At 40.2% G+C, this 16,621-nt stretch overlaps 1 protein-coding gene across 3 annotated transcripts in view; it reads right to left on the reverse strand.

Annotated features, from left to right (window-relative positions):
• si:ch211-51h4.2 (uncharacterized) overlaps positions 1–11,648 on the reverse strand; it is a 98,545-nt gene extending 86,897 nt beyond the window's left edge. For all 3 annotated transcript variants that reach the window (XM_058637489.1, XM_058637488.1, XM_058637490.1), the window contains exons 1-5: positions 11,500–11,648; positions 8,050–8,091; positions 6,962–7,035; positions 5,757–5,825; positions 4,428–4,521 (exon numbers count right to left, since the gene is read on the reverse strand). In XM_058637489.1, coding sequence (XP_058493472.1) covers positions 4,428–4,521; positions 5,757–5,825; positions 6,962–7,035; positions 8,050–8,091; positions 11,500–11,647 — 427 coding nt within the window. In that variant the 5' untranslated portion in view covers position 11,648. The remainder of the gene's footprint in view (positions 1–4,427; positions 4,522–5,756; positions 5,826–6,961; positions 7,036–8,049; positions 8,092–11,499) is intronic.
• Between the last annotated feature and the right edge of the window lie 4,973 nt (positions 11,649–16,621).

The raw sequence follows: 16,621 nt of genomic DNA on the forward strand, positions 1-16,621 counted from the left end.
CATACTCTACACAAAGTATCCTTCAGCAGGTGGGGTGGTGACTGACAATACTCACTACAGTATAGTACACTACACTACACCATAGTACAGTGCGCTAAAGTACAGTATAGTATAGTGCAGTATAGTACAGTACAACAGAGTATAGTACAGTATAATATAGTACAGTACAGTATAGTGTGGGAATCGCCAGACACGCCACAATATGATATCACCACCATATTTAAGTCACAAAATCACATAATGCTATTGCCACACAATAATACTTCTCTGCATTGATTCCTCCACAGCCCTACTGTAGTAGTATTCATTATATAGTATAGTTGTTCCGTATTTTCAATAGAGTTAGTAAGTAATAATTGAATAAAGTCTGCATTGCCATTCATTTAGTTTACATTAGATGTCATTTAGCAGACGCTTTTATCCAAAGCGTCTTACAATGGAATTGAGTACAATCAGCCAGGGGTGGAGTCAAACTTGCGACCATTGTGACCATGATGTCTTTCGCACACATGGTCTTAACCACATAGCCACTCCACGCCCTTGTGTGTTTGTATGTAGGCCTGTATACACCATATAATCACTATGTATGTAATGTACTAATGGACTATATTTGTGCTTCTAATGAAGACAAACATTTACCTCGACTGTGCACCTTTTTCTTCTTCACAGTATGAATGTATATGTGACAAATGACAAAAAGGCAACACTTAAAATTGTGGCACTGAAGACGTTACGTTGAACAGTTTGAGTGCAGCTACATGTTGAAATGAAAGTGTTGAGCCCTGCTCTCACATTTGATCACAGCAGTTCACTGATGACGCTGAAGACTGTGACAGTTATTCCACTGATGTCCATGACGCTTCACCTACGGCCATGACAGCGCTGAGAGGACAGACGCAGACCTTCCCCATGAGTGTCATGCAGCCAGTTCTAAAGGCGTCGACTGTTGATGGTGTAATAACGTTGACGTTATGGATTGTGATAGACTTTACATTATTAAACGTTATAGTCAAAATGGGCATGTTAAATTAATGGTAATGCAGAAGTTCATCATGTAAGAGCAGGCCACTCACACACAAATGCACCACCGTCACCATCTGTGCCGGCATTTAAATAAAACAAGGTGTTGTTCCTCAACACCAACATCTGCACAGCTTGCACATGGAGATTTTATGGTTCCAGGTGTTTGTGTTGGATTTTAAGACCACTTATTTTTATGGGGTAAGTACGATGGTGGACAAAAACTAAATATATATTTCACATATTGCTCTCTCACGTTTTTCATTATTTTATGGACAAGACGTGTAAATAAGAGAAAGTTTCTGGGTTCCCACATCTTGGTTGACATCAAATTTAAGGACTTTTCAAGAACTTTTCAGGACCCTTTTCCTCAAATTCAAGGACTGAATGTGCTGACACAGCTTTAGGGCAAGGGGTCGGAGGGCAACTTGTAAGCATGTCCACTTTTATTCATTAGCAGCACGTTCGGCATCTGGCCAAGGATTGTCTTTGGGATCTTGGGCAAACCAGTCTTTGTCATTTTCTTTGGTGAGCCAGAGATCTTATAATTTGCTCTCTGTTGCTTAACGTGACTCTCGTTGTTCTGCATGGAATCCCATGTCAACGGTGGAGAGGCAGCGTACGGCGTCAACAACACCGTTAGAAATGACTGATTTAATGACCCACGTCTATTTAGTGCCATTTTCAAAAACTTTCAATTGAAGCTGAAGGTGGAAGAAGGCTTCAGAGGTTTATGAAAAGTTCAGTATCACCTTCAAATATTTGTCCAACATAAGTAAAAGTAACAGCAAACATTGAACAAGTATAATATGCAAGTAACTAAGAGTTCGACGCTGACACCTGTATTCGCATCAGGGCACAAATCCACCGGTTGGTCCATGGAAAAGACTACAGCCTACTTGTGAACTGATTTATAATGTCAGTTAACATTTTCCTGAGGCGTTTATAGTCTCAGTCACTAGTTTTAGGGCTTCTCCAACACAGCCTTACGTCCGTTTCGTAACTTATGGTCCCTTTTAGAGTCAAATAGATGACTAAGCAGAGAATGCTTTAGGGTGGAGCTATGGTGTGATGTACACGACTGTGGGTAAGTAGCAGCAATATACACCAGACAGAAGACTACAGCCACCATATCTATGAAAAGCAATTAATGGTCAAGATCCACCCATCGCTTCTCCCCCAACTCCACCCTCTCATCAAATGTGATCTCAGACTTCAAATGGAAGTTCACAAACCAAAAGATCAGTCATGGTGGACTGACCTGCTCCCAAACAGAAGAGGTCACGTTGGGTTTCACTACCAGGTCTGTCGTCAAGAGTACATCACGTCTTACTTTACAGGACGGCGAGGTCTCTGTTGCGAAGGGGAGGGTTTTTTTTGCCTCTGTGAAACGTGTTTCTGGGGCATTTTGGATAATTTGCTCAAAATAAGCTGTTGCTAAAGGGATTAATTCAACAATCTCATAAAAACGGGTGAGCATGGGTGAGCATGGGTGAGCTTGCCGCCCTGATAAACAATGCCATGGGCTCAAGTAGGAGGGAGGAGCAGGAATTTCAGATATTTCAATGAGCCCAAGATGGCCGTGACATTAACAGTATCTTTAATAACGATCATATTAAAGTGGAAGCCTGGTCGTTTCCTCTTCCTCACTTCCTACGACGGCTTTCAGACCTGTGGATGGTGTTAGTGTTTATTTTACTCACAATGTCACTAAATATTTCTCCATTTGTGAAGTTGCTTCTCCTAATTTCTCAGCTCCATCACTGAGTGAAATAGCTGAGCTGCTGGAGATCAGTACCAGCACCTTAAGACTGCATGAGTAACCCACCTGCTCATCCACACTGCTGAACCACATACATTAGTGTAAATGAGATATGGCAAGTTACATAGTCAACAAATTAGCCATTATACATGATAATGTTTCCTGTCAGTGGGTTGGCCAAGCAGCTTAGGAGAGGACGTCTGAGAAGCCACTGGTGCATGTGATTATAAAGCAGTTCTTAAAGCTTTTGTGAAGGTTTCAGCATAAATTGCTTAATTTCACTGTAGGCTACACTTGAGCAAAGTGAACTTAGTTAAAGAGAAACAGAAAAAAAAGTTTAGAGAAGTGGGTAATTATCTTGTCACGGTGAAAAGGATCAAAGTTAAGTTAAAGCAGCAGGATTATTCTCAGACGCACTGAGCCCACAGAGACACAGTGTGTTGAGTTCAGGGAAATCCTGTAAAAGTCCACTTTATCTTCCCAGAGATTCTTAATGCATCGGGGTGTGAATGAACCATTAACTACATAATGCGTTTCAAAGATAGAGAAGGTCAAACTCCGCGTTACATACTGATTACCTCCTTGACCTTTATATGAACACCGTCGCTGCACACGGTTATTCTTGAATAAAACTATTGAGCATTTACCTTCTGTATGACCACGTAGACTGTGGGTGAGTCAAACATTTAATACCTAGAGCCATTGTGATTTTGCAGTTATTTATTTGTCCATTCATTGTGTACCACTTTATCCTCCACAGTGGGAGCTAGAGCAAACTTCAGCTCACATAGTACACCAGGGTGACAGAGCCTTTGCTGTGGTTGTCCCCAGAATGGTGGAACGAGCCCAGAGACGAGTGTTTAAATCTCGACTAAAAACCCACTTCTTCTCCTTGGTGTTATCTGACTCTTGTATTGTGTGTTTTATTGGTTTTATATTACATTTTTATTATTTTTATATTGCTTTTGTAGTTTACAGTGCTTTATATCCTGTCTGTTTTATGTATTTATGTGATGCACAGTGCTATCAAACAATACATTTGGATTGGATATTGCAAAAGGTAATGTACATACTATTTCTCCATTGTTTTATATTGTTAAATATTTTTCTTCTAATATTCTATTTTTTCACTTCTCCTCTGTATGTCATCTGTGCGCAGCAGAAATTGGCAAAAACGTTGATTCTCACCTGATAAAAAAAAGCGTATGCCAAGTTTGCATTGTGTCAACTGACCTCTAGTGTCACTGACCGGCTTTATTCTGTACTGCACCTTAAGTGATATTGTGTCTCAAGACTACCATCACAGCAGATACATGCAACAAACATATTACAATAACATAAAAAGTGTTATAATAAAGTGTAAAAGTTATGCTGGAAATCTGCCTTTTTCCAACAGGAAACAGGAAAGTGTGAGTCACCTTGTAAACACTGCCTCTCAGACAAAAACAGTGCTTTTATTTCACAGGACACTGAAGGAACAGTGTGGGTGGTTCAGGCAATAAAAGGTCATTTTACTGTTACTGTAAGTGATTATGAATCAATCCCTTGCAGCTGTAAACTCTCCGTCTCGCTATTTAATGGTGAAATTATACAGTTGCCTAACAGGAGGAGTGAACACCTGTAAGTGTGTTAAAAGGTTTCATACCTGCTTCCGCATTTTCACCCTCGTCTTCGTCCTCCGTGAGAGACACATCGTGGACGCTCACCTGGTCCATCACGATACACTCCGCTACATCTGTCTACAAACGACATACAGACAAACGTGTGTGTGAGACACATGACTGATTAGCTTAAAGCTGTAGCGCATGACTTAATAAATATAAATGGATATGAAATGACTTCACACAATGCTCATCAGTTTCTTTTGTTTTCACGTACGTGGCAACACTTCCTCACTCTGCACTGTTGGACACATGTTACATCCCAACTAACAAGCAGAAGTACACTGCACGAGTAAAGTGAGACGGCGTCATATGCCAGCGTTACGGCTGAAAACACCAAGAAGCACCGATGAACAGTTTCACAAGTGGATTGTAAAAAAATAAACCTGGGAGTGCAATAGGACAACGGCAGCTCAAATAGAAGGAATAAAGCAGCTTTGAGTGATTTTTTTTTCCAAGCAATGACAATTGTGATGATATTTCACAGAATTTCAAAATAAAAGCATTTGTTGACATGGAATAATGTATAGCTTACAATGAAAATTGATTTATGGTGCAACATCTTAAAAGACAAAGCATACAGAAATAACTCATAACATATATGAAGTGTGTGTTTGTGGGGGGGGGGGAAGGGGGTGCATGAGAACACACACACACTTCACTATTTGTTGCAAGAGAGCCATGCAGTGAGTGCACAAACAGTCTTTTTTTTTATCTCTTTGTTGATGCCGGCGGTATATGACTTTCAAAATAAAAGTAATTTTGGGATAAGAGTGATTTATTTTATATTCCACATCTTAAAACTTGTTTTATTATGAAAAACAATTGTCGAACCTGTGAATTAGTTATGTATATTTTTTCACCCGTTAAACCGTGTACGTGCCTCCTCAAGCACAACTCAGTGCCAAGCTTCCTGTATGCAGTCTGGACAAGTAACACTAAAGACAGATACATGTACAACACATAACTTACTGAAATACTGCAGTAAAAAACAAATAAAAAAAAAGCCATGATGAGAGAGAAGAAGCAGGTCATAGGTGTTTTTAATATTTAATGAAAAGTCCATGTTCCACAATGGAGCCTTAAATGAACGAGAGCCATGAGGAGACGGCACGTAACCTTGCACCAAGAAATCTCGTTGTATACAAGCAGTTCACGGTTACATGATGTTATTATATTTCTCTCAGTTATTAAACTAAGGTTAAACGAATTATCACAGAGGAACAGAACCAGTTGCTTCTGCTGTCGTCTGTGTCAGTTTTTACCAGTGGAGCCTGAAATGGACAAACACAGACATTGTTTGTTGATCTTACCTTCAGAGACTCCAGCTGCACCACCAGACACTTCTGAAGAAGTTCCACAAACAGGTAGATGAGCAGGGCCTGCACAACACGGAAGAAAATATGTGATTTGATTTTATTTTTAAATATGTAAAAAGCAGCAGTTACAGTTAGTGGTGGAAGGTTTGTTTATTCTTTGTAGTATTTTTTTTCTTAGTCTTTTTATACATACATACATGCTTTTCCATATTAAAATTATTGTTATTGACATTTCACTGAGTGAATACATAAGGACCAGGGGGGAAAAACTACATCAAAAACAGCAATTATGCTGCATTTGGTGGAGACGATGTGGAAAAATTAAACTTTCATGTTATGCCACGTTATTGGGGCCATATGGTGAGGCAGTGGCTTGCATTGATGCCTCACAGCTACAAGTTCTCCAGTTCCAAACCCGGTTTGATAGAGGGCCTTTCTATGTGGAGTTTGCATGTTCTCCCCTTGTGTGCCTAGGTTTTTGTCCAGGTACTTGGGTTCCCCCCCCCCCCACCCCACAGTCCAAAAACACACAGAGGTTGTGAGTGTCCAGCCATCAGCTAGTATTGGCTTCAGCCCCTCATGACCCACATGTGGAGGATAACGTGCTGATGATGTGCAAAGGCCTTAGAACTACAAAAACCAAACCATTATATATTCTACCACCTGCAATTGTACACTGGACCTTTCAGATACTTAACTTTTTAAGCATTTAGCAGACGTTTTTATCCAAAGCGACTTACAAAAGAAGAATAAGCTACATAGTCCACTGTTCCTATCTAGTGGATTTCGTCTGACAGAGGGTGAGAGTGTAGAAGTGGATCCAAGTGCAGGGGAGGGGGTAAGGTACAGTAAGTGCTGGGACAGAAGAGGTTGAATGGCTTCTGATACTGGTCTGTGTCAAGAGAACTTAAGTTTCAGAGTGATTGTGATGGTTAAATGGCTTGTTGCAGGGAGACTGGAGACTGTCTCCACTTACTCTACTGTCTGTTAGACACACACACACACACACACACACACACAGTGGACGGGTGTTTGCAGAGGTAAAAAATATTTACTCCAAAACTGTAGGGGGAGCTCTTTAGAGTTAAAGGCAAAAAAGCAACCAGACTTAAATGTTTTGAATTCATGAGGCTCCCGTTATGTATACAAATAAAGTGTAGTGCATTTATCACAGTTCATGGCGTCACCTTATCACTCACCTGTACTAAAAAGCCAAGGAGGAAGGAGAAAAGGAAAGGCACCAGTCCAGCGTGAGCTATTGTTACTGGAAGACCTAGAAAAGGACAAAATGCAGAACCAGATTTGAAGATGCTGCATGTGTTGACATGATGTTTGGCCTCCTGTCCCTCTGTCTGTCAATGTCTCTGCTCCTCTTTTTCTCTCTCCGTCTCTTTCCTTGCTGCTTTGCCTCAAACTTACCATCAAATTTAATGGATAGTGCTGATTTCAATATGAGATTTAAGTGATTGGACAAGTATTAACTTGGAAGGGCTCCACCTTTGTGGAACCTACACGAAGACCCCGCTGAAAACAAAGTAGTTAAATGTAATGTCCCATGTAATTTCCACCTCTACAAAAATCTCTCCGGTGTTAACTACACTTCATAAAACCACAGTTAAAATTTGCTCTGCCAACGAAAGCCAAGAGGAACGAGAGGGACGGAGGTTTGTGCTGCAAATGATAAGAGAGACTGCATTTAAAAGAAATACAAAAAAAACAACAAACAAATAGAGTTAACAAAGATTGCTTTCAATATTTCAGAGGAGGTAAACATAAATGAGCCACACCCACATATGCAGAGTATGTGGTAACATTCAAAATCATCAGTATGTGGAGCTCAAGGTTCTCTGGAGACTGAGAGTAGTTAGTTGAGCAGGAAAACCTACAGCCTGTGTCACAACGTGAAGCTGGATCATGGAGTAGGTTGAAAATAATGTTTATGCAAAATGGAAACACATTGTTGTGAATGTTGTACCTCAGATTGAAACAGGTCTTTTTTTCTGCCAACAAACAAGAGCTCAGGAGTCTTTTGTGATTTGCTAATGTGTTTCTGAATTTGTAATCGTTTCCCCATTTATTTCATTTTGTGATTAGCAATTGTGTTTTGTGATTCATGGCTGAGTTTTGTGACTTGTTTTCCCGTTTGTCGCTGTGATTTGCACTCGTAGAGGCCACCAAGAACACGCAGTACACACACAGTACACACGCAGTACACACGCAGTACACACGCAGTACACACACAGTACACACACAGTACACACACAGTACACACACAGTACACACTCACCCAAGATTCCTGTTCCTAATATTGTTGCAATGGTCAAGAAATCTGGAAAGACAAACACAGCTTAGTTAAGAGACATCCTTTTTATGTTCAGTATATAAAAACACAGTCAGTGATGTTCTACGTTGTTTGTACGACACACAGACTTTTGCAAATGAAAGCTGAAGTTTCTCCCACACCAAAGTCCAGAGAGAAAATCTGCGATTTGACCTCATGTTTATGTATTATTATTATTATTATTATTAATAATAATAATAATAATAAGACATTTTCATGTAAATATATTGACTGTGCTTTAACTGAGATCAATGGACACAATATTTCAGAAAAACAACACTTTTCTTGACACTGTAGCATTCAGGTAACGACTTGCTTTACCTGAATGCTACAGTGTAGAAACATTGAACTCTGGGTTAACACTTAGACGCTCTGCTGTACGCTCAATATAAGCAAGAGCAACCTGTGTGGCAGGGAGGATGTTAGCATGACGTCATGTGATCACTTACGCCCACTAGTGGTCTAAATCCTGCTGCATGTGGGGAGTTTTTAGTGTTTGTTTCAACATTAATATTCAATAATGTCAATTTGCATAGCTTCAATCCCGATGTTACCTTAGACCAGGGCAAGATTTGATATTGTTAAGATTCCCAGTGGCCAATTGTCCCTTCAGACTTTTTTTTTTTTTTTATAAATTGTAAGAGTGACGTACAAATGCACTGTTAACGATTTATTTTCCTTGTCACAATTATCATTTTTAAATAATGTAACCAAAGCTAAGCCGTGCAGGAGTGAACAAATGAAAAACAGCTGGGTTGTGAACTGATATATGACATATCTCGCCCACCTTTCCAGACCATGTATCACAACCTCCACTTCAAGACAATTCACAGGCTACCACACGGTGGATCAGGAAACAGGACTCACTACATGACTCCTCCCCGTGCTCTACAACAGCTGTGAGACCATCCTCTCTGCAACAGTGACAGCAAACATCACATGTTGACGAGGCAGGGTCACTTTTCTGTCACATTCAAATCCATCACTTGCCCTCCATGGACCTCCCATCATCACTAGGAATGAGCTGTCGTTTTCAATCAGCCTGATCATTTTTCAATCTCATAATCCGTCTCTCTGTGCTCTTCATCCAGCTCTCTGAAAGATGGCTGCGGGACATATGGTGTCAGTAATTACAAATGTCATTCTAATCTTTCTCATATTGTCTGGGCTCCCACAGCTGCAGGGCCGTGTAATATAATGACTCCATAACTTGTGTCGCGGAGACTCAACTACAGCGGCAACATGGACAAATTGACCTTTCGACGTTTCAAAGCACTTTATGACAAAAAGGTGGCAAAGAATTGGGGGTATATTTGAAGCTGATGGGAGTTTGAGGTGCTGAGAGAATTTACACATTAAGATCTCCCATTACTGCAGCAGCACAACATATTCAATGGATAGTATGGATTTGTGTGGTAATGGAAGGTTCTGACTCATACACTACATGGACAAAAGTACTTGTTAACACACACACACACTTGTTAAGTATTGAATTCAGGTGTTTCAATCAGGGCTTGGGCTCGGCCCCCTCTCGCCAATGAAGCACAATCTTTCAGCAAACCAAGACATTTTGGACAATGCTATAATTCCAACACTGTGGCAACAGTTTGAGTTCTATTCCAACATGACTGTGCCCCAGTGCACAAAGAAAGGTCTATAAAGACAAGGTTTGACAAGAAATTGATCTGACCTCAACCCCATCGAGCACCTTTGGGATGAACTGGAACAGAGATTGTGAGTCAGATCAGATCTGACCTCATAAATAATCTACAGAACCAATGGACACAAATTCACACACAAACACTTCAAAATCACGAGGAAAGTCTTCCCAGAAGTGTGGAACAACGCCATATTAAAGTAGTGTGTATGTATTTAAAGATGACATTATAGTTCATGTTGGTGTAATGGACAATTGTCTGAATAATGAAAATACTCAACACCTTAAGTATGTGTTTCCTCCTTTATCTCACCATCAGACGGCCTTTTCTCTCATGCACCAAAGTCACAAAATAATCAGCATTTTCATTTCTCGGGGACACAAGTCATGAGTAAGTTTGTCTCATTTATTTTAAGCTGAAGTCACAAAATAATCCAGACTTTTCCACTGAAGTCAGTAGTTGATTAACTGTGTGCGGGAGTTAAAACTGGTCATTTCCTCTATGGACTTTGGTGTGGGGAGTGAGTGGTTAGCAGCAAACTTAAGCTGGTGAAGATTCATTTGTCAAGCCTTTGGTTTCCTCGTGTGTTGTATGCGCTCGTTCTTGACGCAGCATTCATGTATGATCGTAGTCAGCACCAGTTATTTGTTAACTACAGTTAAACTACACATACGCAGATTATCCATTTCATTTCTTACATTTTTAATCTCATCTAGTATTTTGTAGGGGGTTTTCACACTATGATGACAAGTGGTTCCATGGCGGCCCAACCCGTGTTTGCCCACTTCATACTCTTTCCAGGCAACTTGGGTACTAAATGGGTTGTAACTGGGCCAATGATGCAGGTCCCATCTGCTGTCAGTAACATGGGCCCATGTTACCACATCACAAGTACAATATTCAACAGTGTCGTTGCACATGACGTGTTTTCCATTGCACAACCCTGTGAATATAGAGGGTGGGAGGAGTTTGAAGGTGGACGGCCCCTCTAAGCTTCTGTGGTATAGCTCATTCTGTACAATTAATCACACATTCAAAACAAAGTGGACTATGCCTTCAGTGGGAGGAAAAAATTAGCTAAGCCATATGATATATTGATAAATGTATAGTATGGAAGTAAATCTGTTTGACATCACATTTTTTGCAATTGAATTTATTTCAACTTTGAAAAAAAAAAAAAAATCAGTGCTGAAATTTGATGGTTTTTAAAATTCAAAAGTCTAATTTCAATGCAAAATAATTCAGTGTTAGAAATTCGAATTAAAATTTAGATGGCACAGATTTACTTCCATAGTATAGGAGACTTTTCAAATCTCATGCTGATAAAGTCAAAGTCCCAACTTCAAAAAGATGGAGATATTTGATTTATCCATGATGATTTAATGTTTGTTAGTAATTGCTCATGCTGTTACAAATGTGTGAATTTCATTCATTTGTTTATTAATTTACTGCTGGAATTTGTGTCCCACTGTTTGTCAACATACGCGCGTGTATCCAGGTCCTTTACGTCACTCTTCATCGGTCTGTGTAGTGTGCATGCATTCATTCATTCATTCATTCATTCATTTCCTCTGTGGGTAACTGCGGTGGTGGTTGTTGTCGTCATCATCATCATCATCATCATCCCCTTGCTGCGGTGTTAGTCTGTGTGTGTGTGTGCGCGTGTGCGTGTGTGTGTGTGTGTGACCGTGCACGGTGATGGCGGACGGTGGTGTGTCTGTCGGTTCTCGGTACTCACAGCACTGCAGGTAAATAAACCGTAACTTCCACTGTCTGTCCTCGTGTTTCCGTCTCATTCTGAAGGACACGGAGCTCAGGCTCGTGTCGGGGACAGAACAGGGGAACGGTGCTGGCTCTTTGATCTCCTCTGCTGCGGTCGCCATCATTTTTATTAGTGCCTGCAGCTGCAAGGCATTCTAGTGAGAACCCTAGGGTTCTCACTAGAATGCCTTGCGCTGCAAGGCATCTCTTGTAATCGTGCGCGTTTATTCTGCTTTTTATTCTCGCGCCCTCCCGTTATTTCGGCACGCTACTCCTCCTGCATCTTTGAGAAACCCCCAACACAAGTTATATCAAAATGTGCGCCTTGACCGGGAATGGTGTGCTATGACTTTTCTAAGATTTTCATATAACCATTGGGATAATATTTACAAAAAACTGAACAAAAATTAACATTGAAGTGGATGGGAGACCGAAAAAAACCAAGCCCGCTTTGGAGCATCACAGTGTCGTCATACTTTAACGTAGAAACGTGGTTGGAAGTTTAAACGGGTCACAAGACTTGGGACTTTTCTGACCTAAGTCGACATTTTGATACATGTTACGGTTTTTGAACTATCGCAGTTTAAGTTTTGTACTTTTTTTCAAAGCTTTCTGATTTTATAATGGGTGTGTGTGTGGTCGTTAGGTGTGAGCTAGAGTGACACACTCTAGCAAGATCCAGCAAAATAATCAGAAAAACTTCTAAACAAACTCTTCTCCTGCCCACAATTTCCAACCTACAGAGACAATTTTTACATCAAAATGTTGCCATGGTTGTCGTCTAACCCTGTGTGTGTTTGTCATGTTCATATGACTTTTAGTTTTTCTTAAAATCACCTCAAAGCACAGAGAACTCTGGTCACAGTCTCAATTCACTCCCATGTTAAAATGTCTGCTTTGGAGTTGTGGAAAATCAAGATGAGGGTGATTTTAAAACTGTGATTTCTCTGTCAATTCACGCCCGTTTGTCACACATTTTGAGATGGGAGCTGCTGAAAGCCTCCTGGCGCTCACAAACCAAAAATTTTATCTCTATCATCAACCGTTCTTGAGATATGACAACTTTAAAACATGCTGTTTTCTCTGTGAGAATGGGAAACAGAGGGGATTGTGAATCTCTCTCTCTCCCTCTCTCCTGTCACTCCAGCAGTTTGCCCCGCCCCCTCCTCTGCCGGCCCTGATTACACACACCTGCTGACAATTAAGCCATGTGGACTATAAAAACTCCCTGTTCCCCTGTTTCAGTGCCAGTGTGTTTTCGTCCATGCCTGATCACCATAGCGCCTCGTCACAGCCCCAGAATCCTCAAGTTTTTGATCCTCTTGGTGAGCGATGCTTTATTTTGTAAGTTTTCTTATCATAGCCTGTTAGCTGATACCTTAGTTAAGAATATAGCTTTTGTTTTCCTCCTTGGGAGAGATTTTTTGTTTGTTAATTTTCACAGCCTTTTAGGAACTCCAATCACTAGGCTTGTGACTTACCTTTTATTAGTTAGATCCAATCATTTAGATTGCGTTTTGTTTTTTATCTCATTCTTAGTTGGTTAAGGATCGCCAATCATTAGGATTGTGCTTTTGAGTTAGCTTTTGTTTTGAAGTGTTTAGAGCCGTGTTTTCCTCCGTTTGGAGAGTTTTCTGTTTAAGTTTTACATGATAACCTTAGTCCGAGTATGTTTCCTCTTCGGAGTGATTTTTTTGTTCCGCGTTTATAGTTCCACAACGTTTCTCTTGTAGAGCGTTGCGCTCGCAATTTGTTATAGGTTTTCATAGCCACGCTTTTGTTTTTCCTCAGTAAAGAGGACCTGCCTTGAGAATTGTTTACGAGTGCCAATAAAGACAATTAAAAGGCCTCTGCGTCTGAGTCCTCTCTGATCCGTCTTGTTATCTCCTCTAAAACTTGGTGTTTTTAAAGGGTGAGTCCACCAAAATACCACTCTGTCTAAATGCTTTTAAAGGTTCAATCCACATTTTTAGATTTTATAACGCAGGTGTTCGGAAGGGGGAGGGGGCATCAGGGAGTGGGAGGGGTTTATGAGTTATTCTCTTTCAAAGGGTGATTCCACCAAAATACCACTCAATCCTTTACCAGCACAAGTCCTGCACGCGAAGACACATGCCGCAAGAACTGCAGGCACACTCGAAATTTCGGCACGGAATTGCGGAAATCTAGTTTACACTGTCGTCGTCGTCCCTCCTCCTCCTCCTCCTTCTCCTCTTCCTCCTCCTCCCGTTGCTCTGTGTGGAAGCGTGAACGCGCAAGGTCCTCTGGATGCTGCGCGGTCCCGCTGTGGTGCAGTAAGCAGTCTGTTTAATGCTTCGTACCATTTACGTTTCACTGAATTACACTTTGTTTTGTTGATAGGCAATCATTTTGTTACATTATTATTATTATTATTATTATTATTATTATTATTACTACAATATAATACCCTCTGATAAATAGGTCTGAGTGACTTTATGTCCAAATTAGACACAAAGGTATTGGGACACATGGCCATTACACCAACAGGGACTGTACTGACATGTACAAATACATATTTTGAAACAAACAAGTTTTTTTCTATGGGAATTTGTGCCCATTCATTGGGTAAAGCCATGGTTCTCAAACTCTGGTACGGGTAACAAAGATGGTTAAGGGAAATGTATCACAGTAAAAATATACATTTTATTTAGGAAATGTAGTGGAGTAAAATTTGTCCAAAATATAAATAATTAAGTGAAGTACAGATGTGAAAATTCTACTTCAGTACAGTACCAAAGTATTACAACACTGGGTACATGGACCACCAGTGGTCCACCAGTTTCCTCTGGGTTGAGTTGAACCAAACGAAAAGCTCACCAGACAGTCCAGAGACACCGAGGCAGACACGTGGTCAGGGACACGAGGCTGAGGTGAGGTGAGGTCCAGGCCTCACGCAGGGTCGGCAATCAAAGGTCAGTCCAGAAATAAATGGTGACGAGTCTTCCATGAGGGCTAAGAACAATCTGCCATGAGGAGCTGGAGTCTACAGGGAGGGCTGATTGCAGGAGATGAGGAGCAGCTGTGATCACAGGTGAGTAGTGTTGGCTTGATAAGGAGGTGTGTCTTGGCAGGTAGAGTGGGGTGGAGTCAGGTGAGTGGAAATCTGCTGAATGAACTGTGACACCATCTTAATCTAATTTCACGATACCAGTTTCTGAAGTAGGCTACATGTGAGAAAGAGGAGGATGGCGAGAGAGCAAGTTAACTTATTGCTCAGCCTATTTACACCACTGTATTTTAACATTGATGATAATGGTGCTGTAGAGCATTCATGAGGTCAGGCACTGATGTTACCCATGGATGTTATATACTGTATGTACTAATGGATTATTACAACTGAGCTACAAGTGCTGTGTTTCTCTGTCTTCAGGAGGAAATTCACATGCTACATGAAACAATTCAAGTTAGGTCGAGTTTTATCAGCTGTGACTTACTTATTAACCTATTATCTGAAATAGACAGCCCTAAATTTAGGTTGATTTTTAATTCTTTCTTTCATATTAGTATGTATATTGACAGTTTGATGGTTGCACCAAAGTGATGAAATAGTGTGAAGACACATCTACATTATTGCAACACTGTAAAACCAGATTATGAAGCTGTGCAATGGCATTAACTGCCATTACTAGTCAAGTTGATTACAGCAGGTGTATTTAATGGATGCTTCTTGTTGTCTCTAGCAGGAATAAAGATGGATTGTTAAAAATGTTCTTTATTACATTACAAATCCACAGAGACATGAACAGTGAAGAGGACAGATTACAAAAAACACATGCCATAAAAATCCCTGCATGAGACAGTTATTATGTTATTATGTCATTATGTCATGCTCCTAGAAACCAGGCTCTACTGAATCATTAAGTGACTCAACTATTAATAAACAGTGATGAAGCTATTTAAACACTACAAGAAAAAACTATTTCTGAAAAGTAGAATTTAACAGAAAAGCTTGAGCAGTTCTTGGTAAATTCAACATTCATCAGACATCACAGAAAAAAATCACCATTTTGTTCAAGTTCCATAATATTGCAGTTTCCAGTGGTTTTCTAATTCTACTAAAAATTACATTGTGTACAATTACATTGTCAAATAAATACTGAACAAGTCATGATTGATTAGATTTTTTTACAACCTGTGAGCCGAGACCTGTGTCGTGTGGGCCCTGCTTGTGCAATGAAGCATTTTATATTGCAGATCGTCATATTAATGTCATGTTAATACCTGCACTCATTCATTCATAGTACCACAGTGCATGTTTGTGTCTTGTAAATTACTGTAACGAGCTCAAAACAGATATTTTCCTTTGAAGTAAAAAAAAAAGAAGTTTAAAATCACTTTAAACCACTTTAATCATGTGATGCCTCATTTACACACAGTTTTGTTTCGTGTCTGTAATTCTGACCCTCAGAGAAACCTCAGGTTCAGCCACATTGGTGGACAACTACCATTGTTGGGCTAACAGCTAGCCGCCTCAGTCTTCTATTATTCATTTCTATTATCACAACATGCGCTCTTAGCTAGTTAGAATCTATGCTAACTTCCTGTTGCAAAACCTGCACATTGTCTTTCTGTAGGAAGTGAACTGAACGTATCAGTGGGAAGGAGGTTTGTAACCATGCAGTTGTAGCCGAACTAAAGCAAAAGTGAAACACTATTACCGTGTCAGTGATACTGATGAAATGCTGCTGTTGGTTCTTCTACAGCTAAGCTTGTGAAGGCAACCATGTACACAATATAATGGACGGACACACAATATACAACGATTTTACAAAATGCCCTAAAACCAACAAACAATACAGCTTTTATGTACCAGATTTAAACACTGTGTTCAAGCTGGTGAGTTGAAATCAATAGTGGCTGAATCACTAACTCGGTCCTTCCTTACAAATGGTGACTGACTTATTGGACTTGTAGTTCCGTGATGTGCACGAATCGTTTGCAAGTCCTGAATCTTTTTGTTGGTTTTTTTTTTATTTCTTTTATAAAAAACACAATATTCGTTGTTCAGTTTAAAGCTCAGAGTTTTGTGATTAAAAATAAACTGATTGTTCCAGTGCTGTTATTTTGTCTTTACAGTG

Source organism: Solea solea, chromosome 9 (assembly GCF_958295425.1).
Source record: "Solea solea chromosome 9, fSolSol10.1, whole genome shotgun sequence".
Taxonomy (NCBI): Eukaryota; Metazoa; Chordata; class Actinopteri; order Pleuronectiformes; family Soleidae; genus Solea; species Solea solea.